The sequence below is a fragment of the Pipistrellus hanaki genome (assembly GCF_964339955.1).
Source record: "Pipistrellus hanaki genome assembly, chromosome: 5".
Lineage (NCBI taxonomy): Eukaryota > Metazoa > Chordata > Mammalia > Chiroptera > Vespertilionidae > Pipistrellus > Pipistrellus hanaki.
Window position 1 is genome coordinate 91,552,394 of NC_140507.1, and position 26,418 is coordinate 91,578,811.

Consider the following 26,418-nt stretch of genomic DNA (forward strand, 5'->3'; position numbering starts at 1 on the left):
TAATCTTAGAGGAAGCTGGATGAAGGGTACATGACAACTAAACTACTTTTGCAACTTTTTGAAGGAAAATAATTTAAAATAAATGTGTGTGTGTGTTTTTTTTTTTTTTTTTTAGTTGGGGTTGAGTTATGCAATGCTTGTGGTCTATCATATCCAAGTTATGATTTATTTTCAACATAATGGTTCTGCTGGCCTTTCCACTCCCCAAAAGGTCCTTGGTGAGCTCAGCTTCCAGAAGGTTCCTCAGGGACATGTAGGGCTTTAGCACAGAGGTCAGGGAGGGACTTTTTCACTTCCCCCGTGATGCTGGCAGCTCCAGGGCTGCCCAGGAGGGTGGGGGGCGGGGGGCGGTGTCTGGAGGGCCTTGGGCAGTCTCAGCCCAGGCCTGGGAGGCTGGGCAAGCTGGACCAAGGGTTGGGGAGGGCTCCAGGGGCCGGGACCAGGGATTTCCTCAGAAACGCTGACCTTAGTCTGCTTCCTGCCGCCAAGGCAGAGGGGGTGAGCTCCGAAGGGAAGAGGCGGCCTCAGAGGAAACAAGAGCTCGGCAGGGAAGAGGCCTGGCACCTGCAGGAACCCAGACACACCCGGGCCGCAGATGAGCTGTGATACACCCCCGCGCACCGGGACCCCAGAGACACAGACGTGCACCCAGCGGAGCGACAGGCACCACGGACACCGCGGGGCACAGCCGCCCACCAGCATGAGTCCCATCGTCAGGGCCAGTTTCAGGGAGGAAGAGGGCTGAGTGGGCAGCCAGAGGGCAGGCTGGCATCCCCTCCCTGGAGCTCTCCTTTGTTCCTAAGCACCTATCAGCCCGCCCTGCCACTGAGCCCCTTTGGGTCAGGCCTCGTCCACAGCGCACACGGACTGGGAGGTCCTCGAGGTCTGGGGAGCTGGCTGGGTGGCAGGGAGGGCCAGAATGGCTGGTTGGTGTGGCCAGGGAATGAGGGTAAAAGGGTTCTTGGGAAACCTCAGGCTGGAACCTGGGCGTGGGGCAGCGAGAAAGGAGGCCAGGTGGGTGCAAGGTGTGGAGGCTGAGGGGTGCCAGGTCGTCCTGGCGGCAGGACCTGCTGCAGCAGCCGCTGAGAGACCCAGCTGCCCCGCCCGCTCCCTCCCACAGCCTGGCCGGTGCCTCCCGGCTCCTGCCTGTGCTGTGTGTCCGTCTGATGCTGCCACCGCTGACCAAAACCACTTCCCAGCGCTGTAAGCCTACAGGAGAAGTGGTTCTGACCGCCAGGCGGCCTGTCCAGGCGAGGTGGCCTCAGGGTGCCAGGACGAGCCCCCTCTCGGTCATGGTGGCCCTGAGGGGCTCCATCCTCCTCCGGCTCCATCAGCGGCCTTCAGCAATCTCCCTCCTCACCCCGAACTCTCAGTTCTAAGGAAGCTACTAGAGCTGCGTCTCACCATCTTGGCTGTACGGTCGGTTTTGGCTCCCGTGTCCTTCCCCCAGGCCTCAGAGGAGTGGGGGCAGCTCTGCCCGGACCACAGGACGAGGTGTGGAGACAGGGTCTTAGGAAGGAGGGCTGCTGAGCAGGCAGAAACAGCAGCGACCGCTTGGGGTCAGAGGCCCTGAGAGGACGAGTTCGGCCGTCCTGAGTGGCTAAGCCACCCTGCCAGGCCAGCCAGGCCGCCCGCCCCGTCGCCCATGCACTGGAGCCAGGCTTCTGGAGAAAGCCAGCACTCGGCTGTGGCCGTGTGGCCGGGTGCTGAGATGGGAAGTGGAGACAGCTCTGGTTTCCGGAAGCCGGACCTAGGAAACCAGAGCCCAGTGGGCGCAGGATGAGGGTCTGAGGGCCAGCGGGACCTGCTGAGGGCAGGGCCCGGGGGCAGGGGATGGGATGGCATGGTGACAGCGGAGGCTGGAGCACACCTGGGTGGACGGCTTCAGTCCCATCAGCATGGGGCTTGGCACAGGGACTAGAAAAACTGGAAGTGGCCAAGCCATCCCAGCCAGCTGCTCCCTCCTGCCCAGACCCATGTGACCCTGGTTTCCGCCTGCTCAGTGGCCAGCTCCGGCCCCGCTCGGGCCATAGCTACGCCCCTCCCCGCACTCCTCCTCTGCAAAGGGGGGAGAGCAGCGTCTTCCTCTCCCGGGCCGGCCTCTGACAGCCGCAGGCGGGCTGACAGCTGTGCAGGAGCCTCACACACCAGCCGGCCGCGGAGCCACAGCGCCGCCATGAAGGACGAGGTGGCTCTTCTGGCCACGGTTACCCTCCTGGGGGTTCTACTGCAAGGTGAGCCGGCTCCTGTTTGGGAGGTGGGGGCCTCGGACCCCTGCAGCTGGCCTTCTGCCCTGCAGGCCCTGGGGGGCCCAGGCCCAGATGAGGGCCAGAGCTGGGCCCCCAGGCCCAGAGTCTGGCCCCTGGGTGGGTGGGCTGGGCAGCACGGGTGGGTGGGCTGTCCTCGGGGATCTGAGTGTGTGTGGGCCCTTCCTTAACCCCAGGCCAGGCCCTTACCACACACAGCCCCAAGGTGGGTGTCCCACATTGCACTCAGCTGTGGCCGTGTGGCCGGTGCTGAGAAGGAAGGGCTCCCGGGGGCGGGGCTGCCCCAGGGCTGAGGGGCTTGTCGTTTCCCAGAGGGGAGGGGGCGAGCCTTGAAGGGATGGGTGTCTGAGGACGGACCAAAGCTGGCAGGGCAGGGAGAGAGAAAAGGCCCTGAGGGATGACTGGGGTAGGCACGTCAGGCACCACAGGGCTGAGGCGGTGACCCCTCAACCAGCATAGAGAACCCTGAGTGTGCGCCAGGATGGGTGGGTCCAAAGTGGGACAACCAGGGGCCCCTCTGGGTGTCCCGGCCTCGCCTTCAGAGGCACCCTCGCCATGCGGGGTCACCGGGAGCCGGGCAGGGTTAGGACTCGCTCCCTTGGTGCCTGTCTGTCTTATCCTAGAGGACACATTCCTGGGCCAGGTACCCCCTGCTTAGGACATCACCGCGCATGGGCCAGGGCAGGCACAGCGGGGCAGGGCCTGGCGGGACCAGGCCATCTCCATCCCTTTCCAGCCACATCAGCAAGCTTGGCCCTGGGCCCCTGCTCATAGCCGCAGGGCTTCCTCCAGATCCTGCAAGGGGCTCGCATGGCCACCTCGGTACCCACTCATGCCTTTGGGATGATATGTCTGCCCAGGGCCCGGCCCAGGGGTGCTGTAAGGTAGCTGGGACACCCACATTGGGGCTGTGTGTGGTAAGGGCCTGGCCTGGGGTTAAGGAAGGGCCCACACACACTCAGATCCCCGAGGACAGCCCGCCCACCCGTGCTGGAATGAAGGTGGCAGAGCCCTTGGAGACTGGCGCTGGCCTGGAAGAGTCCCCGCTGCCACACCGGAGGCAGGGGAGAGGATGTGTGTCAGATTAGGCCACGGTCCGAGTGTCCGAACAGAGAAACTGAGACAGGCCATTGTCTCAGACCCCCTTTCTCTTACTCCCTGTGGGAGGGTCCCTCAGCAAACCCTGTGCCCAGCTGCGGCCTTGGTGGCACTCCCTATGCAGGGATGGAAAAGGCAAGGTCCAAGGCCGGGTAGCTGGCTATTTGCCTGTATTTTGCAAGTCAAATGATTTAGAAGGAAAGCCCATGGCAGGTGTCCCGGTGACGGGCACCTCCTTCCCCCACGCTCACAGGGTGCCCAGGCCGCACCCTGCCCTTTCCACTGAGACCATGGACACAGGGCGAGCGCAAGAAGAACGGGGTGGGGTCCCCTGCGGAGGGCGGCCAAGAGGAGCCCTGAGCTCAGTGTAGCGCGGACGGAGTGGAAGAGAAAGGTGCGAGGCGCTGGGAGGCGGCCCGGGAGGCTGCGGCCCGGCCTGAGCCCCCCCCCGCCCCGCAGCCTACTTCTCCCTGCAGGTGATCGCGGCGCGCAGGGCCTTCCGCGTGTCGCCGCCGCTCACCACCGGCCCGCCCGAGTTCGAGCGCGTCTTCAGAGCGCAGTGAGCGCGGGGCCGGACGGGGCGGCGGGGCGGGTGGAGGCGGCGCCGCCCTCACCCCCGCGCTCCGCAGGGTCAACTGCAGCGAGTACTTCCCGCTGTTCCTGGCCGCGCTCTGGGTGGCCGGCGTCTTCTGCCACGAAGGTCTGGGCCCCGGCGGGGCAGGGGCGCGCGGCTGGGGCCCGGGGTCCGGCCCGGCGCTCACCCGCCCGCGCCTGCAGGTGCGGCGGCCGCGTGCGGCCTGGTCTACCTGTTCGCGCGCCTCCGCTACTTCCAGGGCTACGCGCGCTCCGCGCAGCAGAGGTGAGGCCGGGAGGGCGGCCCGCGGGGCTCCACCGGCGGGAGGCGGGACCCTTTGGGAGCCCAGCTGGTGGGCGGGGGCGGGGCTCCGGGGCGGGCTTTCGGAGTGGGGGCGGGGCTCCAGGGGGCGCTCGGGGCGGGGGCGGGGCTTTGGGGGCGGGGGCGGGGCTTTGGGGGCGGGCGCTCCGCGTGGGGCGGGGCTCGGGGCGGGGCTCCCCAGGCCCCGCCCTCAGGCTGCGGTCCGCAGGCTGGCCCCGCTGTACACGAGCGCGCACGCGCTCTGGCTGCTGGTGGCGCTGGCGGCGCTCGGCCTGCTCGCCCACTTCCTGCCCGCCTCGCTGCGCGCCGCGCTCCGGGGGCGGCTCGGGACGCTGCTGCCCTGGGCCTGACACCGAGGACGCGGATCTGCGGAGCTGGACCGGAGCCGGGCGCCGGGAGGATCGGGGGGGATGGGGCACGGGAGGGGGGAGGACGGGGGAGGGTGCCCCCAGCCCAGTCTCTGATTAAAGTGCTCGCGCCCAGGCCCGAACGCTCTCTCTGGTCGAACAGCGTCGCTCCGCGGGCTGAGGAGCTTGGGGGGGAGGCCCAGCCCCGGGCCGTAGCGGTCGAGTGGGCTTCCGAGGGCGGGGGGAACGGGCCGAGGAAGCAAAGCCGCCCCAACCGCCCCAACCCCCCCCAGGGCCTCGATCCGGTCCTAGGTCCGGCCTCCCCATGGGTCCCCCTGCGGCCACGCCCTCCTCTGAGCCTGCCCTGTCCTTGTTCCCTGGCCCGGTGCCTAGGACAGTGTAGGTTTCGGGGCACCTGCTATGGAAGAGGGGCTGGAGGGGGTGGATGGCGAACGTGGTAGGCGCCTTGAGGGTCGACTCCGAGAGGACCCGCCGGCCGCAAATAACGGCCCTCAGGAGTGACCTGTGGCCCAGTCGGCAGGGGAGGAGCTCTCCAAGCAGGGTGACAATGTGTGCCAAGGTCCCGAAGTGGGCGGGAGTCCCCAAAATGTGTCAGAGACGGTGGGGAGGCGATGGAGGCCTTGGGCCCAGGGACGAGGACAGGGCCGAGGCCCTTGAAGAGGGAACGAGGTGGCGGATGCCCCACCAGTTTAGAGGCCCCACCCCAGGCAGTTGGGGTGGATGAAGGAAGTGAGGGGCATGCTTGAGGTCCTGTGGAGAGGGGCGGCTTTTGAGGGCCAGGGCCCCAGATTCTGTGCAGCCTCCCCCTTCAAGGTGGCCCAGGCCTGGACTGGACAGTGCCAAGGAAACGGGGTTGTGCAGAGGTGGCAGCAGGTGGGCACAGGGAGGCTCCATCTGGTGCCTGCTCCCCACCCCCACCAACCGGAGTGGAGCACCGGGCAGGAGGCACACACTTCATTAACCCTTTATTACAAGTCACGCTCTTATAGAAGTATATGTGGACTTAAGTGAAAAAAATCAAATGTATCCAAGAATAAAAAACACAGCACTAAGTAGTATATGCATTCCAGTGTTCGCGCCAGAGAGCGCCCAGGAAAAGCTCTTCTAAATCGGCCTGGCTCCAGCCCCCCGCCAGCTGCGAGCCGTTGGGGCGCCAGGCCGGCCTCAGGCACAGTGTGGGGACACCACCTCCTCCCGCGGCCGGCGGTGGGCAGCACCAGCTCCTGGGGCCTCCCGCCAGCGGCAGCCCCAGCGGCTGAGAGGTGCCAGGAGCACCCTCAGGCCGGGTGGGCCACATCTGGCCCTGCGGGCAGCAGCGAAGACACCCTGGTCTCCTGGCGTCGGGCCAGTCCTCAGAAGTCTCCTCAGTCCGCCTTCTTCAGGAAGATCTGCAAGAGCCGCCCGGATCAGCAGGGCACAGAGCTGGCCCCACGCAGCTCCGTGCTCCCTGCGCCCTGCCCCGCCCGGCCTCACCTCGCTCAGAATGACCCACACGGGCGAGTCTGTCTGGATGGAGAGGCGCAGTGCTTCCAGGGGCCCGAAGGCTGGGTCCACCTCGCCCTCGGCCACGCCTTTGGAGAAGGAGCCTGGGGACGGCGGTGCTGAGAGCTTGTCCCGGGACCCCAGCCTCTCCCCCCTCGGCCTGCCTGAGCCCACTCACCTATCTGGAGGTAGCCATCGGGGCTCCGCGGGTACCGGAGGGTGGTTGAGCGGCCCTCCTGCAGGGCCTCCTTGTCTGACTGGGGGTTCTGGGGACAAAACCAAGGGGCTGAAGCCAGGGCTGGGCGCGGCGGCCTCCCCGGCACCCACGCGCCCGGCACTCACGTCGAAGGGCAGCACCTCCACGGACGTGTTGAAGAGCTTGTCCTCCGGGTGCTCGATGTTCCCGCTGCGGAAGAAGAACCTGCGGCCGGCAGGCCTGTGAGCCCTGCAGGCGGGGCTGCCAGGCACGCTGCCCGGCAGAGGAAAGGCCAGGCTTGGGCCCGGGCGCTGGGCGACGCTGGGCACCCCCGGGGCAGCCACTAGCTGTGCAAGGTAGCCAGGCCTTCCGCACTGGAGGATGGTGATGGCAGCGTCTCGGAGCTCCTGGGGGCCCTGCCTGGCGTCTTTACAAGGTAGCTGCCATTATGCACCCCCTCTTCAGGTAGGGAAACTGAGGCAGGGGAGGGCTGACTCATTTGCTGGGGTCACAGAGTTTGTGGTGAGGCCTGTACCCTGGTGGCCGCCCTGCCTCCCCCACGGGGACCCGTGTGCCGCCCTGCCTCCCCGGGCCTGTGCCGCACTGACCGCTCCAGGCGCAGCGGCTGGAAGAAGCGGAAGCGGATGAAGTCCCCGGCGGCGGGCGTGAAGGCCCAGAAGAAGTCCTCCCGCAGGTAAGCCTTCTCCAGGGTGAAGTGCTGGTACGTTTTGAGGCTCGTGCTCACTTCGGCCGGGGGGTTCATGTGCTCCTTCCGAAGCGCCTGCTTCCCGAAGTCCTTGTCCTAGGCCCAGAGACAGCGCTGCCAGGGGCGCCCGGACCGGCCCTGCTGCCCGGGCCCACCCGGGCTCCCGGGGGCACAGCCCACCTTCAGCTTCTGAATCTTGCCCGCCAGCGAGGAGTGCGTGCCCACGTGCTGGAAGAGGGACGGCTTGAAGCGGATGCGGAGGTTGGCCTTCTGCCGGTCACAGTGCTTCTGCGGAGGGAGGCAGCGGTCTAAGTGCGCTCATGCCCGACCCGAGCGAGGCGCCACCCGCAGACAATCCCCGCTGGAGGTGCGTGTCCGCCGCCCGCCGCCTCTGCAGCCCCTGCTCACCGCGTCCTTCTCCGGGTTGCAGACCTTCACCCACAGAATGTGGTCCAGGAGCCAGTCGATGGGCTTGTCCCGGTAGAACATGAGGATGAACTCCACAATCAGGCTCAGGTCCAGTGACTTGAACATCTTCCCTGGTGGGGAAGCGGGTGCGGCGCTGAGCGGGCAGCTCTGCCTGCCCTGCTTCCTCTTAATCCCTGTGGGGACCACTAGGGAGGTCCCCCAGCTGCAGGCAGGTGTGGGCACCAGGGGTCAGACACTGACGGTGACTCTGAGGGCAGGTGGGAAGAGGCCAGCTGTGGCTCCCGTGGCCACTTCAGGCCAACACGAAGTTGCAGGGCATGGGCTATGGGTCAGGGTTATGACAGAGGTAGGGGGGTGGGGACGACGACTGAGGGGCTCTGTTCAGGTCATGGGACGGAGGGGGGCCCACCAATGAAGCCCAGCTGGGAGAACTCCAGGATCATCCAGTCCTCTGACGGCTGCTGCAGAGCGAAGTTCTTCATGGTGCTCAGGTAGTTGGGCTTGGCCACGATGTCGTCCTCCAGCTGCTCCGGGAGGGGAGAAGGGCCTGGGACTCAGGATGGCACAGGGCAGGGCGGCATGCATCTCCCGGGCCCCCAGGGCGGGGGGCGCCGAGCAGGGCGGTGCTGACCTGGACGTAGTAGATGCCTTTGGACTGCGCGTACATCATGAGGAAGCAGTAATCGAGGTTCTGTTTGGTCCTCCACCTGTGGGCCAGGGCCGCCTCGGAGCTCAGAATCCTCCTCTGGCACAGCTACCCCGGCACACTCACCGCACGCCCCCCCCCCCCCCCCCCACGCAGGGTCCTCCAATGCAGAAGGGGAGGCACTACAGCCAGCAGTCTGGGCTCTCAGCAGGCGAGAGGAGGGTGCCGGGGGAGCTGGAACGGCAGTGCTAGTACCTGACTCTCTCCTTGGGGTCCCCAAAGGACTCGCGGAGCCGGGAGAAGTCAGGGTAGAAGTGTGGGGAAGGGGCGATGACCTCCAGGAGCCCGGAATGGATCTCTGTGGGGAACCTGGGGGACAGGAAGGCCAGAGGGGGCGTGTCTCCAGGGCCCGGAGCAGGGGCAGAGCTGAGCCAGCAGACCCTGTCCCTTGCTGAAGGCCCACTAGGAGGCACCACTGAGGCGTGGGGCTTGGGCCACCTCTACAAGCCCGCAGGGGCGCACCCTCCCAGAGGTCCCTGTCTTGGGAGGAGGATCTGCTGACCCAATACGCCACAAGGGCCCTCCTTCCACCAGCTCTTCCAGCTGCCGGTACTCACAAGGCCTTGATGTTCTCCGTCACCACCGCGGTGTACTGCGGGTCAGTCTGCGGGGAGACAAGCAGCACCCTCAGCAGGGCCGCTGCCCGAATGGCCCGGAAGAAGGGCTGGGGGTAGGGGTGTGGGCCTCAGAGGGAGTGAGCCCGGATCCTGAGGGCAGAGTGAGGCTGGGCCAGGGGTCACAGGGGCCGCAGAGAAAAGCCCTTGGGTAGGCAGGCACCCGGGTGGGGCACAGTAGGTGAATGGCATCTCCACGAGGGGGCGCTGACATGTCTCTTAACTTTTTATCTGGATAAGTCAGTGAATGATGGGGAACTTCTGATAGCTCTCCCCTCGGAGTGCTCCTTCTAGTCATCGGTGCCAGGTGTCCTCCGTGCGGTGCCCCCGCCCCGCGCCCGCCCACTCGCCTCGGCAATCAGCACCACGATGACCGAGTCCTCCTTCTCCTGCGGGCTCAGTTCCGAGATGAGCGAGTGCAGCGTGTCCGTCAGGTAAGAGTGGACCTCGCGCCGCACGCTGGGGATGCCCATCACCACCGACACTGCGGAGAGCGGTCCTCAGGCCTGGCCACGCCGCCCGCCCTGCGCCGGCCCTCGGCCCCGCCCGCCGGCCCGCGGCCCCGCCCACCGGCCCGCGGCCCCGCCCACCGGCCCGCGGCCCCGCCCACCTCCGGTGCGGCCCTGGCCCAGGCGCACGGCCGGCTGCAGGCTGCTCTCCTTGGCCAGCAGGTGCGGCAGGTGGTGGAAGACCGAAGGCAAGTGCAGCACATGCTTCTGCGAGGCGTTCCACGGCTTCAGGCGCGGGTCCTCTGCGAGGGCCGGGAAAGGACGGTCAGCCGGGGGGCAGAGGGGGAGGCCCGCCAGCAGCCCCGCCTCCCGGTCGCCGGCGGCCTCACCAGTGAGCCTGCCCCACGTGCGGTTGCCGTCGCGGTCCCGCAGCGCCTGCCTCTCGGACACGGCCCTCTTGATCTCGTCCAGCACCAGGTTGAGCTCCTTGGAGCGCTTGAGGCTCTCCTGCTCGGCGGCGTGCAGCCGGTCGCGCAGAGCCAGGAACTCGCGCTGGTACACGTCCACCACGTCACCTGCGGGCGGTCCGCAAGCTGTCACCAGGGGGCGGCCTAGAGCTACCTGCAGCCCGGGGAGGGAGCCAGTGCATACATCTGTGCCCATCTGTGCCCCGGACCATCTACACCTGTTCCCGTGCCTGCCACAGGGGAGTTTTCGGGGGCTGCACAGGGTCACTTTGAAGTCACACTGACACACCTGGGGGAGAAAGCCTGGGGGGGGGGGGGTAGCACTCTCCAGTCCTCTCTCCCTCCCCCAGGCTTTTCTCCTTCCAGGAGGGATCTGAGTGGGAGGGCTGCAGGACCATTCCCAGCCCGCGTGGGGCATCCCTAAGCAGGGGCTGGGACAGCCTCAGGCTGAATCCTTTTCCACCCTCTGGCTTCTCCTGGCAGATCTGCTCCTGCCAGGGCTGGGACACCCAAAGGCGCCATCCAGGGCACAAAGACCCAGCCCTTCCTCAAGGGGTTTCTTAGCAGGACCCACACCTGGATCCCCTCAGTCTCACACCAGCCCCAGGGCTGGCGGCTGCTGTTCCTGCCCCCAAGTGCTCAAATGAGCAAATGATGCTGAGAACTAGTCCAGGGTCGCCCAGTGGGTCAGGAGCAGAGGGGCCACTTTTGATGCCCTGAGGCCTGCTTCTCGGGAGGCCCGTGGAGAACCTCCAGCTGGTGTTGGGTGCACGGAGAGCAGCACAGGTGGGGTCCCTGCCAGCACAGAGGAGTCCCGGGGTGCACCTCCTGGCTCCACTGGTTGGGCAGGGACCGGTGAGCAAGCACAAGACCACAGCACCCCCACTGCAGCGGGCACAGCGGGCAGGGGGCTGTGGGCTAGGCCTGTCTGGTCTCACCAGCACCACCTTCCTTTGCTATCACCCCACTCCTCATCCTTGCCCAAGGCCATGCTCACACACATGCCGTCCTCTGCCTGCGACCCCTTTCCTCCTCTGGGCCAAAGGAACACCCGTGTGGCCTTCGAGGCCTGGTTTAAAAGTCTCCAAGCCCAGGAATCCTCTCCCACCCCAGGCAGCTCTTCTACCTCCAACCCCTGGAGGGGTCACAGCTCCCAGATGGTGTCACTCCCCACAGCTGTGTGCACCAGAGGCCACAGCCACGGCAAATTTGTCACCTCATGCCCTGGCTGGTGTGACTCAGTGGATAGAGCGTTGGCCTGTGGACTGAAGGGCCCCAGGTTCCATTCTGGTCAGGGCACATGCCCAGGTTTCGGGCTTGATCCCCAGTAGGGGACGTGCAGGCGGCAGCTGATCAATGATTCTCTCTCAGCACTGATGTTTCCATCTCTTTCTCCCTCTCCCTTCCTCTGAAATCAATAAAAATGTATCTTAAAACACTGCAGCCACCTCAGGACACTACTACTTCTGGAGCCTCCATCCCCAGCTGGCCCGCTCCGGTGGGGAGGGCAGAGGCTGGTCAGGTTACGGGATCTCCAGGTCCGCGCTGGGCTCCAGGGCCAGGTTACCCTGGAAATCTGAACCCGTGAACAGGAGCTGCCTGGCCCAGCAGAAGCAGTTCAGCCACCTGGACGTAGCAGGTGGCCTTCCTCCTGCCGAGGCCCTGCAGGGCAGGGGGGCCCTTTGTGAAGTAGGGGGATGTGGGAGGCCTCACCCCTCTGACTGCTGCCTCTGCCACCCCCTGCCCCCTCTCTCTAATCTTTAAGTAGGCTGAGCTCTGTCCAACCTTAGCCTCCCCTGGCGGACAGGCTGGGTAGGCAGTGGTGGGCACTGTTGCCCTGAATCGCCGACTACCAAGGCCTGGCACAGCCCGCTCCATACCGCGCTGCCCTTCCCAGGGGCCGGCCTTCCTCTGCCCAGGGCCTGACCATCCTCCATTTACTAAAAGGAGTGGGCTGTGGGTTCCAGGGCCTGGTTTCATTCCCCTGAACGCTGACCCCGTCCCTCAGCAGCCCCCCTGGTCCCTCAGCACCTGCCCCTGCTTCTGCACTGCCTGCTGCCTGCAAGGTCCCCAGCTTCTCGCTTGTGGGCCCAACCTGTCCTCGCCTGTCAAAGCCAGAACCTCAAGCTTGCTGACTGCCTGTCCAGGTGCTGAGCCTTAGCCAGAGTGCTGCCAGGCCCCGCACCCCACAACCTTCAAGGGTTGGGTGGTTGGACTGAGGTGGCGAGTGGCTGGGAAGGCAGCTCAATTGATGGGAAGGGCAAAGGTCTGGGAGCCCTGGTTCTGGGAGCGAGGGCTGAGGGGACCTGGTGTCTCCTGCTCTCCACACCTCCTTACCCCGGGGAGATGGGGTGGGATCTGGCCTGGTACAGCCGGCCCCAGGAAGGACTGCAGCTGTGGCCATGCTATTGGAGGTTTTCCCACCGGAAGGCAGAGAACAGCACACCTGAGGCCCATGACCACAGTCTCCGTGTGGTCCCCACGTGGCTGCAGACAGACAGTTCGCCCAGGCTCAGGGAAGCAGGCTCAGAGGGCCGGGCAGGTGTGTAACAGTGGGGGGCAGTGTGGGGGGCAGTGTGCATTCCCTCCAGCACTTGTCCCATGCTCCGGGACACACGGACTCCCATTGCTGAAGCACAGGTGCGGGAAGCTGGCCTGGCTGCTGTCCTCCCTGGGAGAGGCTTTCACAGCTCGTGGCTGAGCTGCAGTGACAGCGCTAACAGCGCTGGTCACTGATGTGGTCAAGGCTGGATGTGAACCCACAGCCCGGGCCCATCTCGCCAAGGCCTGCACATTCTTCCTGGCCCTGGGCTTGCAGGGTCCATCTCCTGCTGCCGCCTTCCTCTCTGGCCACCTGCCCGCCTCCTCCCTTCTACAGACCAGGCTCCGCTGGCCTTCCCCCAAGTATCAGTGCCCGGCCACCCTTTCCTGAGCTCCTCACTCGCTCAGGTGGAAGCCGGGACCCTCTGGCCTCAGCCTGGCTCCTCCACAGGCTTAAACCATTGTCTGTAAGTGAGAAAAGGGGTCACCTAAGAGCTCAGGTTCAGGCTTCTCTTGAGGCTCCAAAGATCTGGCCCTACTGGGCGCCCAGAAACAGTGCAAGGCCCAGTCACACCTCACCATGCCCAAGGCTCCTTGGCTTCCGTGCCCCAGGGTTGATGGTCCCTGCATCTGAGCCCCACAATTCTTTGGCTGAAGGTGCTCTCACACTCCCCGGGGCCTTGAGTGCCAGTCTCCCCGATGCCCCTTCAGGGAGTGTGAGCCCTAAATGGAGCCACTGGAACCCCACACTGCTGCCGGGACACTGGTGGGCTTGCACTACAGCCTGACATCAGGCTGAGGGCATGCGGCTGCGCAGGAGGCGGACAGGAACTACCCTGGCCAGGACAGGGTGTCAGCTCATCACTCCACCACAGCCGGACGAGTGTGCGCCAAGCTCTTCCCCAGGTGACAGCCCCTTCCCCGTAGAGACCCAGAGAGAGCTCTGAAGTCCTAGGGGTATCCCCTCAGGGCCCCTGGCCTCACCCACACGGGAGGACTGCAGGGAGGACTGCAGTGGGCGGGCGGGCAGGCAGGCAGGGGCAGGTGGGAGGGCTGCTGGGGCCGAGGGTCAGGAAGGCTCTAGCTCCTCCCCCAGCTCCATTCCGTGTGTGGGGGGGGGGGGGGCAGGGAAGCCGGAAGTGGAGGGAGCAGTTGACCTCAGCCTGATCCTGCGAAGCCTCTGCAGGCAGGCCAGGAGGCAGGAGGCCAGGAGGCAGGCAGGAAGCCGCCTTTTCCTGGTGGCTCCGGGGCTGCAGGCTGGACGGATGAGGGCTGTAGGGCCTCCTCAGCTCCCGCCATCCGGACCCACACCAGCCAGTCTGGAGCCCGCCTCCCCCACCTCCCACTCCCAAGGGCCGGCCAGATCCACAGGGCCTCGGGGGCGGGTGAGCAGCTTGGCCGAACTGCAGGAGGGGTGAGACCACACAAAGGGAGTTCATGGGTGCGGGCTGGGCTGGCTGCTCATGGGGTCCTCCGGGCACTGCTGGGCCGGCAGCCCCGGGAAGGCTGCCCCCGCCCCGGGACCGCGGAGCAGTGCTGGGGCCACTGGTCCTGGAGGCGGGCGGCGGGCACCCCAGGAGCAGCCCGGGCAGGGGGTGTGACCATGCAAGCAGGGTGGGGTGAGGGACAGCCGCGGTCTGGGTGTCCGCGGTCCCTCACACCTGTCTCAGGAGCACAGTGCTTCCTCCGGCGCAGGTGCCCGGGGCTCCTGGGGCACCACGGGGCACGGCGCCGTGGCCTTGCACCCGGTCCCTGAAGCCCCCAGGTGCCCAGGTGCCATGGGCGCAACTGCGCTCCCGAGGCGGGTCCGCGCCGCGAGCGGCACCGCGGGCTCGCCGCGGCCACCCGGCCTTCCGGGCGCCGGGAGTTTGTTGTTCCCGCAGCGGCGAGCGGGGGAGGGCGGGAGGGCCCCCGCGCCGCGAGGGGAAGGGCCCGCCGCTTCCGGCCGCGACCCCCGCCCCCGTGGGCCGGCGCCCAGGTGCGGGCGCGGCGGGCTCACCTTTCTGGCCGCCGAGGGCCGCGTACCAGGACAGCGAGAGGAGGGCGCACAGGCAGAGGAGCAGCAGCGTCAGGAAGGGGCCATTGCGGAGCCTCATCTCCCCGGGTGCGCGGCGGGCGCCGGCGGGGCCGAGGCCGCATGGCCCGGGAGCGGGGCCGGCGGGCCGGAGGCGGCGGGGCCCCGGCCCCGGGATGGGCGGGGCGGGGCCCGGGCGGGCGGCTGGACGGCTCCTCCGGGCGCGGGCGCCGGGCCTTCCTCCGCGGGCCGGCGGCGGGCTGCACTGGGCGGCGGAGCGCGGCCCGGCCTGGATCCGGGCGCGGATCGGAGCGCGGGGCGGGGCGGCCCGGCTTAAAGGGGCCGCAGCACGGCCGCCGCCCGCTCCGGAGGCGGGGCGCGGAGTCCGGCCCGCAGGTGAGGCGGGCCCGCCGCCCGCCGAGCGGCGGTTCCTGTCAGCGGACCGTCCGCTGCTCGGGCCCAGGCCCGGGCCGGGCGGGGGTTGGAGCCGGCGCCGCTCGGCCCGGGGCTCAGTCCCGCCGCACCCCCGCGGCGGCCCCAGCGCCGGCCTCGGGCCGCAGATGAAGGCGCTGGGCAGAGGCGCTCCTGTTGGTAAACAGGGACGTGGGTGTTTCCGGGAGAAAGGAGGTGGCGTGTGCGGTGCTGGGCAGTGACCGGGCGCGGGTGGGCTGGCGGCGGGCACAGCCTTCGGCCCCCCACGGCCAGTGCCCTGTCCCCTTACTCGGGGGCGCCCCCTTGTCCCGTACCGTCCGGGCGGCCCGCGGGGGGCCGGGGAGGGGCGGCCACAGGGGTCAGGCAGCCCGGCTCTGGGGGCCGGGGAGGGCCGGCCACAGGGGTCAGGCAGCCCGGCTCTGGGCGGCATTGGGAGCCTGAGCACCACCCCTCACAGTCCTGGCTCCTGGCATCGGCTGCGAGGATGCATGGGGGCGGGCATGGGGAGACATGGGGGGCACGGGGGCGACATGGGGGGGCATGTGGGGGGCATGTGGGGGGCATGGGGAGACATGGGGGGGACATGGGCGGACATGGGGGCATGGGGGCGGACATGGGGGGCATGGGGGCGGGCATGGGGAGACATGGGGGGGACATGGGGGCGGGCATGGGGGGCATGGGGGCGGGCATGGGGGCATGGGGGCGGGCATGGGGGCATGGGGGCGGGCATGGGGGGCATGGGGGGGCATGGGGGGGTATGGGGGGGCATGGGGGCGGACATGGGGGCATGGGGGCGGGCATGGGGGCATGGGGCGGGCATGGGGGGTATGGGGGGGTATGGGGGCATGGGGGCGGGCATGGGGGGCATGGGGGCGGGCATGGGGGGGCATGGGGGGGTATGGGGGGCATGGGGGCGGGCATGGGGGGGTATGGGGGCGGGCATGGGGGGGTATGGGGGCGGGCATGGGGGGGCATGGGGGGGTATGGGGGGCATGGGGGCGGGCATGGGGGGGTATGGGGGCGGGCATGGGGGGGTATGGGGGCGGGCATGGGGGGGTATGGGGGGCATGGGGGCGGGCATGGGGGGGTATGGGGAGACATGGGGGAGCATGGGGGCGGGCATGGGGGGCATGGGGGCGGGCATGGGGGAGATGGGGGCGGACATGGGGGGTAGGGGGGCATGGGGGGCATGGGGGGGTATGGGGGGCATGCGGGCGGGCATGGGGGAGATGGGGGCGGACATGGAGGCGGGCATGGGGGGGTATGGGGGCGGACAAGGGGAGACATGGGAGCGGGCATGGGGGGGCATGGGGCGGGCATTGGGGCGGGCTGGGAGGTGCTGGGCATTGTTTTCCTCCTTCAGCCCGGCCTGCACTCCCTGCGGGCCGGCCGTTCGGGCTGAGGAAGGGCCCGCCCCGCGCTGCCAGCCTGCTGGCAGCCTCCGGAGGCTGTGTGTCCCCGTTCTCACAGGTGTCTTATGTGTGTGGCAAGGGATCATGGTTTTCACCTCGGCTGTGATACCAAGGGTTTCATTTCCCCCCTAAATATGTGTTGACATTTAAAATGAGTTGGTTAAGGAAACAAAGCCAGTAAAAGTTAAGGAGATGGCCGGTCAGTCAGTTACTAAAGTTCGAGAAGCTCCCTGAGTCCCCGCCCCTGCCTCTGCCTGTGGGCGGAGCGGAGATGGGCGGCTCCGAGGGAGGAATAAGAAGCCGGAGATGCAGGGCCTCTGTCCAAACTGGATGTCCAGGGCAGGGAGGGGAGGAGGCTGCTGATTGCCTCTGGGAAGTGATGGGGAATGGGGAGGGGCTGGGGTGCGGAGCCTGAAGGGGGCCTCAAACTGATGGCTGGGTCTGGGCCACCATAGGGTCCAGGCCGGGAGAGTGAGGGCAGTCTTTCCAGACCCTCGCAGCCAGGCTGCTTCCCCCCTACCCCATCAGAATCCCAGGAGGGGTTCTCTGGGCCACACACCCGCCGCTTGGCTGGGCACCAGGCCTGACTGTCCTGCCAGGATTGCACCCTAACTGAGAAGGGGCATCCTGGAGGAAACCGGGTGCTCCCTCCGGAAGGGGGCTGGAGAGGGGGTGTCATGGCGAGAGGCTCTGTCCCCAGGGCCTGCACAAGTGATGCCACAGTGAGGGAAGGCCCGCTGCAGGCATTCACCGGCCCTCCGGCCCAGAGCCTCTGCCCCCCAGCTTTATCCTTGGAAACCGCAGTGCTGTCTGGCTCCTGGCCGTTTTCCTCAGCTCCCTGTGCCCTTCTGCAGTGAACTCCTCAGGGCCTCCTGCCACCCATTTCCCTCGGGCACTTCTAGGCAGTGAACTCTGCCTGTCACCCTGCCACCCAGGAGGGAAGGGGAGCCAGAGGGGCGCAGAGAGTCCTGTTTCCTCTCCAGACCCCGCGGTGGCCCTTCCTCCTTTGTTCTTGCTCCCCGCAGAGCGCCAGGGCCTTTGTGTGGGGATCGCATGTCTGCCTCCAGCCACACTGCCTCCTGGGGAGGTCCCACCCTTCACCGGTTCTTCACCTTGGCCCAAGGACCCAGGGTTGGGAGCTCCAGGAGCTGAGATGAGAAAAAGAAAAAAAAATCCAACTTTGATGAGAAAAAAAAAAAAATCACTAACCTTTAACTGAAATTTGGTATTTCCTTGAGTTGTGAACGGAGGCAGCAAAGTCCAGCAGAATTCACAATACTTGTGGCTATCACACAGAAATTGACACCGGACAACCAATGGGCCTGAGCCGCCTGTCACTACTTGAGCCAATTAAGCAGAGACAGGGTTGAGTCACATACGAGTGTTTATTCCAATACTGTCAGCAGCATGGGAGAGCAGCAGGTCTTCCGCAAAATCTCTCTAGCACCCCCACAAGCTAGCTGCTTATATAGGGTAAGACAAAGACTAGGTGGGGAAGTAGAAATTACAAGCATGGGGAAGGAGGCAATGGGGACTCCATTGTTTGGGCCATAAGGTTGTTAATCTTTCCATGATAATAGGCAGTTCTTGATTGAGAATAGACCACGTTCCAAGGTTGTCTTCCAGGTCTGGGGGATACAACTCCCAGCCAGGTTAGCATGTCCTTTTTTTAACCAGAACAAAGCAATCATGGTTAACAGAGCGTGATTGATATTTCCCATAACCATAGCTAGTCCCAGTATCTATTTTGCCCCCTAACAAAATCACCAGGGTTTTCATACTCACTGCAGGTGCTGCGCACACCTCAAAATAGCAGTCTCATGCCCACTGCTACCTGCTGGTTCTGGTCCTTATTAGTCCTACCTCTGTATCTTATAATGTCATAACTTTTTATATTTTGACTAGAGGCCCAGTGCATGAATTTGTGCACCAGTGGGGTTCCTCGGCCTGACCTGCGGGATGAGTCCGAAACTGGCTCTCTGACGACCCCCAAAGGGTCTCGGATTGCGAGAGAGCCCAGGCCAGGCCAAGGGACCCCACTGGTGCACGACCAGGGCCAGGAGGGATGCGGGAGGTTGGCCGGCCACGGGAGGGCTCCAGGGCGTGTCTGGCCCAATCTGCCGGACCACAGCAGCAAGCTAAGCTACCAGTCAGAGTGTGTGGCCCCTGGTGGTCAGTTGTACATCATAGCGACTGGTTAGCTTTCTGCTCCCTGATTTATTACAGAAAGGAAGGGAGAGGGATAGAAAGTCAGAAACATCGATGAGAGAGAAACATCATCAGTCAGTGCATGTCAAAGCCAGCAGTTGAGTGCCCTACGCATCTCATTACCATATTACACTTTGGTTGAACGGATGGATGGGACACTTAGCAGGTTAGGCTTTTATATAGAATATTTGCATTTCAATATTAGCAGTCCTTTTATAATGCAGTATATTTTATTGTATGCATTTCAAAACATGATTTTGAAAAAAACAAAAAAGAAAAAAAACAAAACAAAACATGATTTTGTGGGGGTTTTAAAATATATATATATATATTTAATTTAATAAATCTTTATTGTTCAGATTATTACAATTGTTCCTCTTTTTTCCCCCCATAGCTCCCCTCCACCTGGTTCCCACCCCACCCTCTGCCCTTACCGCCCCCACACTGTCCTCATCCATAGGTGTACGATTTTTGTCCAGTCTCTTCCTTTACTCACACATCCCTCCCCCCCCGCCCCCCGAGAATTGTCAGTCCACTCCCTTTCTATGCCCCTGATTCTATTATATTCACCAATTCTGATCATCAGATTTTTTTATTCACTTGATTTTTAGATTCACTTGTTGATAGATATGTATTTATTGTTCATAATTTTTATCTTTACCTTTTTTTTCTTCCTCTTCTTAAAGAATACCCTTCAGCATTTTATATAATATTGGTTTGGTATTGATGAACTTTTAGCTTTTTCTTATCTGTGAAGCTCTTTATCTGCTCTTCAATTCTGAATGATAGCTTTGCTGAGTAGAGTAATATTGGTTGTAGGTTCTTGCTATTCATCACTTTGAATATTTCTTGCCACTCCTATCTGGCCTACATAGTTTCTGTTGATAAATCAGCTGACAATCCTATGGGTGCTCCCTTGTAGGTAATTAACTGTTTTTCTCTTGCTGCTTTTAAGATTCTCTCTTTGTCTTTTGCTCTTGGAATTTTAATTATGATGTGTCTTGGTGTGGTCCTCTTTAGATTCCTTTTGTTTAGGGTTCTGTGTGCTTCCTGGACTTGTAAGTCTATTTCTTTCACCATGTGGGGGAAGTTTTCAGTCATTATTTCTACAAATAGGTTTTAAGTATTTTGGTCTCTCCTTCTGGCACCCCCATAATTCTGATGTTGGTACGCTTGAGGTTGTCCCAAGGCTCCTTACACTATCTTCAAATATTTTTTTTTTCTTTATTTTTTCTTTATTTTTTTCCGGTTGAGTGTTTTTTTGCTTATTTGTATTTCAAATCTTTGACTTGATTCTTGCAATCCTCTAGTCTGCTCTTATGTTTCTGTATAATATTTTTTATTTCAGTCAGTGTATGTTTAATTTCTATTATAGTTGGTCCTTTTTCTTTTTCTTTTTTTTAAGATATATTTTATTGATTTATTACAGAAAGGAAGGGAGAGGGATAGAAAGTCAGAAACATCAATGAGAGAGAAACATCAATCAGCTGCCTCTTGCACACCCCCTACTGGGGATGTGCCCGCAACCAAGGTACATGCCCTTGACTGGAATCTAACCCGGGACCCTTGAGTCCGCAGGCCGACGCTCTATCCACTGAGCTAAACCGGTTTCGGCTCTAGTTGGTCATATCCTCAAGGATCTTGTTAAATTTATCGGCCTTGAGGAGGATCCAAGATGGCTGCTCGGGTATACACCTAGCCGCAGCAGCTCACAACAATTTCAAGGGAATACAACTAAAATGTAGAGTGGACATTGCCCAGAGCTACAGGTAGTCGACTGACTGAAAACTCTACAATAGGAAGGAGGGAGAAAACCAGAAGGAAAATCAGAGGAGCTGAAAAAAAGCCTAAGGTACGGAGACATGCTGCGCGCTCGCACGCACGCGCGCGCGGAGAGGTCGCAGCCGGAGAGGAGGAGAGGGCTGGGTGCTGCCTGGCATTCCCTAGCAGGAAGGAAATAGAACCCCCAGCCTGGGCTGAACCCCCGAACCGGCAGCGCTGAGCCCCAAGTTATGTGCCAGACCCTGGGGACCCAGGCTCCGGCAGGGGGAGACAATCCCGGGGGACGGCGAAATGCGGGGCCCCCGGAGTCGCGCGCACATGGCGCGCAGAGGACTGAATGTTGACTCTGATGCTGGATTACCCTAGCCGGAAGAAACAAAGCCTCCGGCGGCAGCTCTGAGCCTCAGTCCAGACCGCCCCGAACTCCAGGTCTGGGCCAGTCCCTGGGGACCCAGGCTCGGGCAGGGGGAGACGGAGCTGTGAGGTGGAGTCCTGGGAGCGCGGCGAAAGGCCGAGCCCCCGGAGTCGCGCACACTGTGCGCAGAGGACAGTCTGTTGACTCTGATCCTGGACTCCCCTAGTGGGAGGGAGAAAGAAAGCCCCAGACTGGAGGAACGCCACGAGGAGCAGGAGCCCCTGCCGGACACCGGCCAGCCGGGCGCCAGCAAGGAGCCGGGCGACGGGGCCCCCAGTGGGGGGGGTGCCCCTGAGCCTTCGACTTCTGAGCGCTGGCAACGGAGCCAAGGACGGGGGCTGCTTCCTGGGCGGCGCCGACCCCGGCAACAGGCTGGAGCAGCGCCGGAGCCCGCGGAGAACAAAGGGGTGCCACAGGCCAACCTGCTGAGCTCCCAGGACAAGGAGGAAGAAACCAAAGAAGTTCTCAATGTGAAGAAATCAAGTGAGAGCAAATGATAGTAAAATTACTTAAGAAAGAATACAAAGAAGATCTTGAAAAATCAAAGACTAGTCAGAACTCAACGCACCAGCCAACACTGCAACATAAATGCGTTTTGTTTTGTTTTTTTAAAAGAAAAAAAAAAAGAGAAAAAAGGGACAGAATGTTGGAACAGCGGCGACCAGGCCTAGAGTGGCCAGGCACAAGGCAGTGGCAGCTGGGCCCAGAGCAGCAGTGGCCAGGCCCCAGAGCAGCAGCAGCCAGAACAAGAGCATCAACGGCCAGCACTGGAGCAGCCAGACCTGGGGCAGTGGCAGCCAGGCCTGAGGCAGAGGCGGCCAAGCCCAGGGTGGCCAGTCCAGGAACACCCAGACACGGAGTGACTGGGCCCGGAGAAGCCCGGCCCAGAGCAGCCGGGTTGGGAGCAGCCAGGTCCAGAACAGCAGTAGCCAAGCACGGAGCATCCAGGCTGGGAGCGGCCAGGCTCGGAGCAGCCGGGTCGGGTGCGGCCAGGCCTGGAGCAGCGGCGGCCAGGCTGGGAGCGGCCAGGCCCGGAGCAGCTGGGTCTGGTGTGGCCAGGCCTGGAGCAGCGGCTGCCAGGCTGGGAGCGGCCAGGCCCGGAGCAACAGCTGCCAGGCTGGGAGCGGCCAGGCCCGGAGCAGCCGGGTCTGGTGCGGCCAGGCCCGGAGCAGCGACTGCCAGGCTGGGAGCGGCCAGGCCCGGAGCAGCCGGGTCTGGTGCGGCCAGGCCCAGAGCAGCAGCTGCCAGGCTGGGAGCGGCCAGGCCTGGAGCAGCCGGGTCTGGTGCGGCCAGGCCAGGAGCAGCGGCTGCCAGGCTGGGAGCGGCCAGGCCCGGAGCAGCAGCTGCCAGGCTGGGAGCGGCCAGGCCCGGAGCAGCCGGGTCTGGTGCGGCCAGGCCAGGAGCAGCGGCTGCCAGGCTGGGAGCGGCCAGGCCCAGAGCAGCGGCTGCCAGGCTGGGAGCGGCCAGGCCCGGAGCAGCCGGGTCTGGTGCGGCCAGGCCCGGAGCAGCGGCTGCCAGGCTGGGAGCGGCCAGGCCCGGAGCAGCGGCTGCCGGGCTGGGAGCGGCCAGGCCCGGAGCAGCCGGGTCTGGTGCGGCCAGGCCCGGAGCAGCGGCTGCCAGGCTGGGAGCGGCCAGGCCCGGAGTAGCCGGGTCTGGTGCGGCCAGGCCCGGAGCAGCGGCTGCCAGGCTGGGAGCGGCCAGGCCCGGAGCAGCAGGGTCTGGTGCGGCCAGGCCAGGAGCAATGGCTGCCAGGCTGGGAGCAGCCAGGCCCGGAGCAGCGGCTGTCAGGCTGGGAGCGGCCAGGCCCGAAGCGGCCGGGACCGGAGCAACTGGTCCCAGAGCAGCCGGGTCGGGTGCGGCCAGGCCTGTAGCAGCAACAGCCAAGTCCAGAGCAACTAGGTCGGGAGCGGCAGTGACCAGACCCGGAGCAGCTGGTTGTGGAACGAACCAGAGCAACAGAGGCCAGGCCCGGAGCAGCCAGGCCCGAAACAGCTCGCTCCTCGCCTGTACCTGCCCACGGCTGCCTCTCAGACATGGCTGGAAACTTTTGCGGGAACTTGAGGGTCTGCTGAATCAAGTGATGAAGGCTTAGATCTGGATGTGTTGAGTTAGTATAGCGCTGGGGTGTTGATCTGTGAGTGCCTTGGGTGGGGCCTGGATGAGGCTGGTTGACCTATTTGGAAATGTCTTTTGTGTGAAGTATCATTGGGCATGTGGAGGTATTATTGATATGAGAAAATGCTAAGTAACAGATTTACTATCTGAAAAGGGATTTACTATCGGGGAGAGGGAGGGAGGAAGAGACTGAACATAAACTGTGCACCTATGGATGAGGACAATGGGGGATGGGGAGGGGGCAGAGGGTGGGGTGGGAACCTGGTGGAGGGGGGAAGAAAAGAGGAACCTTTGTAATAATATGAACAATAAAGATTGATTTAAAAAAATAAAAAATAAAAATAAATTTATCGGCCTTTTCTAGGAAATTCTTGAAAAAGCCTTATAACTGTGGTTTTGAACTCTATATCCAGTTGTTTACTTTCCTCCATTTCTTTCATTTGTGATCTGTTTTTTTGTCTCGCATTTTGGCTGCTTCCCTGAGTTGATACAGTGGCTTTGTGTACTAGGTATCCTATAGGGCTCAGTGGCTTGGCCTCCCCAGTTACCTGAGGTGGACACCGTTGGTGCACCCCTTAGTGGATTGTGTGTACAGCCTTGTTGTAGTTAAGTCTTGATTGTTGTTATCACTGGGAGGAATTGACCTCCAGGCCAATTGGCTGTGAGGATCAGCTGTGTCTATGCTGGGAGAACTTCTATGCTGGAGACACCGTTATGAGACAAGACTTGCAAAAGCCTCTGTGCTCAGCTTGGATGGGGCGGAGTCTCAGGGCAGAGCAGACAGCCTTGATTTTCCATCAGCCCTGCCCTAAGAGGCCCCTGGGTCTCAGTGTCCCTCAGTAATTGCTGTAAGTACCTCTGAGAGAAAGCTGCCCTCGAGTTCCACCCACTTCCAGACAGTCCAGTTTCTCCCCGAATGAGTCTGGGTTCCCAGTCTCGCCCAGAACTGGAGTTCAGCACAGTCGGGAGCTTCTGTCTCCCTCCCGCTTGAGAAAGCCAGCCATGCACTCAGCTGCCTGTCCTCTCCGCATGCACATATCTCTGTAATTCAGCTTTTTGCAGCCTCTCTAAGTCTCAATGTGCTTTCCTCTTTCCTTCTAGTTGTAGAATTTCCACTCAGCCAGCTTTCTTGTGGTTCTGGATGGTGTCCGTTTTGTCTTTTAGTTGTAGTTTTGAAATTGTTGTGTGAGGCAGCAATTTAGGTGTTTACCTTTGCTGCCATCTTGTTTTCTCCTAAAAATATATTTTTATTCAGAGAGGAAGGAGAGGGAGAGAGATAAAAACACCAGTAATGAAGAAGAATCACTTATTGGCTGCCTCCCATATGCTCCACAATGAAGATTGAGCCCACAACCCAGGTGTGTGCTCTGACCTCCTGGTTCATAGGACAACACTCAACCACTGAGCAACCCTGGCTGGGCTGAAAACGTGGCTTTAAGCAGAGGTCCTTCGTCTTCTCTAGATGCTAAGGTGTCTCTGACACTGAATTTAGAAGTCCTGCCTAAGGCTCACCCCATCCCTTTGCTGGCCTTTCTTTCCTTGAATGCCTCTCATGTTCATTCATAACAAAGGTCTGTGAGGTTCAGAAAGCTAAACCTGGGGGGCATGACTGTGTCTGAAGGACAGAGGGCCTCCCTGAGAAAATGAGGGTGAGCCAATTGACCCAGGGGGGAGGAGGAGTTGCCTCAAAAAGGTGGCCAAGTGGTTCAGCACATGGAAATGACTCTGTTGAAGGAACCCCCCGGCCAGCCAGGGTAATACTCAGTGAGAGCGGGTACCAGAGGCAGACAGGGTGAGGCAGAGCACCAGGACCTGGCACACCTGACCACGAATTTGGGTTTTTACCCTTGGAGCTATGGGGACCCTCCAGAGCAGGGAGAGGAAGGGGGCTGCCCTGGGGCTGAAACAGTCAGATTTGCATTTTTAATGGTTCATTGATCAAGCATAGAGAAGGGACTAGAGAGAGTGAGAGGAAGCAGGGGACTGGGTCTAGAACAGCGGTTGCCAATCTTTCGGACCTCTGGTCTAGAATGCACAGCTGTGGCATGAAAATTATCTGAGCTGAAGGCATTTGCGACTAGGCTTTTTCCTGAAGTCTCTTACCTCCTAAAAGCAGAGCCTCCCAGTAGAACTCAGTTGTCCTAAATCCCCTCCCCGGGAGCAACCAGGGAAAGATTGATCATATTGATACGTGGAGATGGGTTCTTGTTCTACGGAGTTTGAATAATAAATTCACGATTTTAGGGGGGGTGGGGGGGATAAGGGCATGTATGTAACACCCTAATCAAAATTTAAAAATTGGCAATTTTAAGTAAAAATGTGGAAGTTTACTGCAAGCATGTGCAAACTCTCCTAGGGAGTGGTCTTTGGGAAAAGCCTGCTTTCTCTAAAATGGGGGAAATCTAATCTTCTGGGACTCGGTCTCCATGTTTATAAAGGCAGCTCTTTGTCTCTTCCTGACCCTTTCTCATTGGACCTTCCTTAATTTCTGAGCCCTGTGCTTTCCTAATTGGTCATTCTTCTGAGAGTGTCAGTTTCAAAGGTCAAAGCCTCCCTGTGCACGCCCCCCTCACTCTCCTCATGTCTTGTAACATTCCTCTATCCCTCTGAGAATGTAGGTCTTCCTCCCCCATTATTCCGGGGCATTTCTCTGTCCTCTGCTTCCCCTATTAGGTTGCCATATAAGCCCCCAAATTCTAACTGCCTAGTGCTTGAATAAAAGTCCGTTTTCTTGTTGATCTGTCCTGTGTCAGTTTCATTCACAGGCCCCAAGTACTGAGCCCAAGAGAGTCAAGTGTTTTCTGCCTCCACATGGGCATCTCTCCACAGAGAGATGGTCTGGAATGGGGGGTGGGGGTTAAAGATGAAAAGATGGGTTCAGGACACTCTTGAGGAGATTGTATATCATTGAGGTCAAGAGCCTGGACTAGAAAGACCGCCTGCCTGAGCTCATGATTCTGGCTCCACCACTGAAGGACTTACCGTATTTTTCGGACCATAAGACGCACCGGACCATAAGACGCACCAGTTTTTAGAGAAGGGAAATGAAGAAAAAAAGATTCTGAAACAAATAGTGTCCTAAAATATTTTATGTGCATTAAAACCCAACATCACAGTCATAAACACATGTAATCAACCCTGTAAAGTAAACAGCATTTAGAACCATTTTAGAGCCGGGCAAGCACACAGAGACCACACAGAGCTGGGCAAGTAAAAAAACTTTTTTTTTTACAGTATATGTGTAGGCTATATTTGGACCATAAGACGCAGGGACTTTTTCCCCCCACTTCTGGGGGGAAAAAAGTGCGTCTTATGGTCCGAAAAATACGGTAATCCTCTCCGAGTCCATTTCCCAGGGGTGGGTGGGGGGTAAAATGGGAGATAATGTTAGAATAGGCTTGATTATGCTCTGTAATAACCCCACATTTCTGTGATTTAATAAAGGTATATTTCTCAAAGGTGTGTATCTATCAAGGCTCCGCTGGGTGCTCTGCTCAGGGTAGTTCCGGCCTGAGCTGTGGGATGAGCGCCCGAACATCAAAGGCTTCCCTGGCAAAGGGAGAGAGCCCTAAAAACACCAGCTCTGGCCCTGAGGGATACATGGCTCTTCTGCCTCAGGTGCTTGGCCAGAACTAATCCATGGTCTCACCTCAGCAGAGAGGTGAGCTGGTGCGGAGAGAATATTCGGAATGCTCCTGGTAAGAGGAGCGCTGCTGTCACTACTGGGAAGTGCAATCAACCGGAACTGCTGTGGTGAGGGCATGGTCACAGCTGACCCTCGTGCTTCTGGCCTGTATTTTGGTGATCGTAATTACCATGGGA

General features: G+C 61.7%; 2 protein-coding genes across 5 annotated transcripts; one reads left to right on the plus strand and one right to left on the minus strand.

Moving 5' to 3' along the window:
• The first annotated feature begins 2,055 nt into the window (after positions 1-2,055).
• LTC4S (leukotriene C4 synthase) lies at positions 2,056-4,742 on the plus strand. The gene is made up of 5 exons (XM_084885292.1): positions 2,056-2,234; positions 3,825-3,924; positions 3,995-4,065; positions 4,143-4,224; positions 4,469-4,742. The coding sequence occupies exons 1-5, from the start codon at positions 2,177-2,179 to the stop codon at positions 4,608-4,610; spliced, it is 453 nt and encodes a 150-aa protein (XP_084741418.1). The 5' UTR covers positions 2,056-2,176; the 3' UTR covers positions 4,611-4,742.
• Positions 4,743-5,580: 838 nt separating this feature from the next.
• On the minus strand, positions 5,581-14,895 carry MGAT4B (alpha-1,3-mannosyl-glycoprotein 4-beta-N-acetylglucosaminyltransferase B). 4 transcript variants are annotated; one of them, XR_014795132.1, is made up of 15 exons: positions 14,218-14,895; positions 9,600-9,785; positions 9,372-9,512; positions 9,112-9,245; positions 8,705-8,751; positions 8,343-8,456; positions 8,073-8,148; positions 7,851-7,965; positions 7,421-7,551; positions 7,193-7,300; positions 6,915-7,108; positions 6,453-6,579; positions 6,289-6,396; positions 6,102-6,214; positions 5,581-6,016 (listed from the first exon to the last, which is right to left on the minus strand). XR_014795132.1 is itself a non-coding variant. In XM_084885219.1 (15 exons), the coding sequence occupies exons 1-15, from the start codon at positions 14,312-14,314 to the stop codon at positions 5,993-5,995; spliced, it is 1,695 nt and encodes a 564-aa protein (XP_084741345.1). In that variant the 5' UTR covers positions 14,315-14,883; the 3' UTR covers positions 5,581-5,992. The 4 variants fall into 4 exon arrangements, 2 of the variants coding, with proteins under 2 accessions (XP_084741345.1, XP_084741346.1); XR_014795133.1 differs by having other exon boundaries at positions 6,453-6,531; positions 14,218-14,877; XM_084885219.1 differs by having other exon boundaries at positions 6,289-6,376; positions 14,218-14,883.
• Between the last annotated feature and the right edge of the window lie 11,523 nt (positions 14,896-26,418).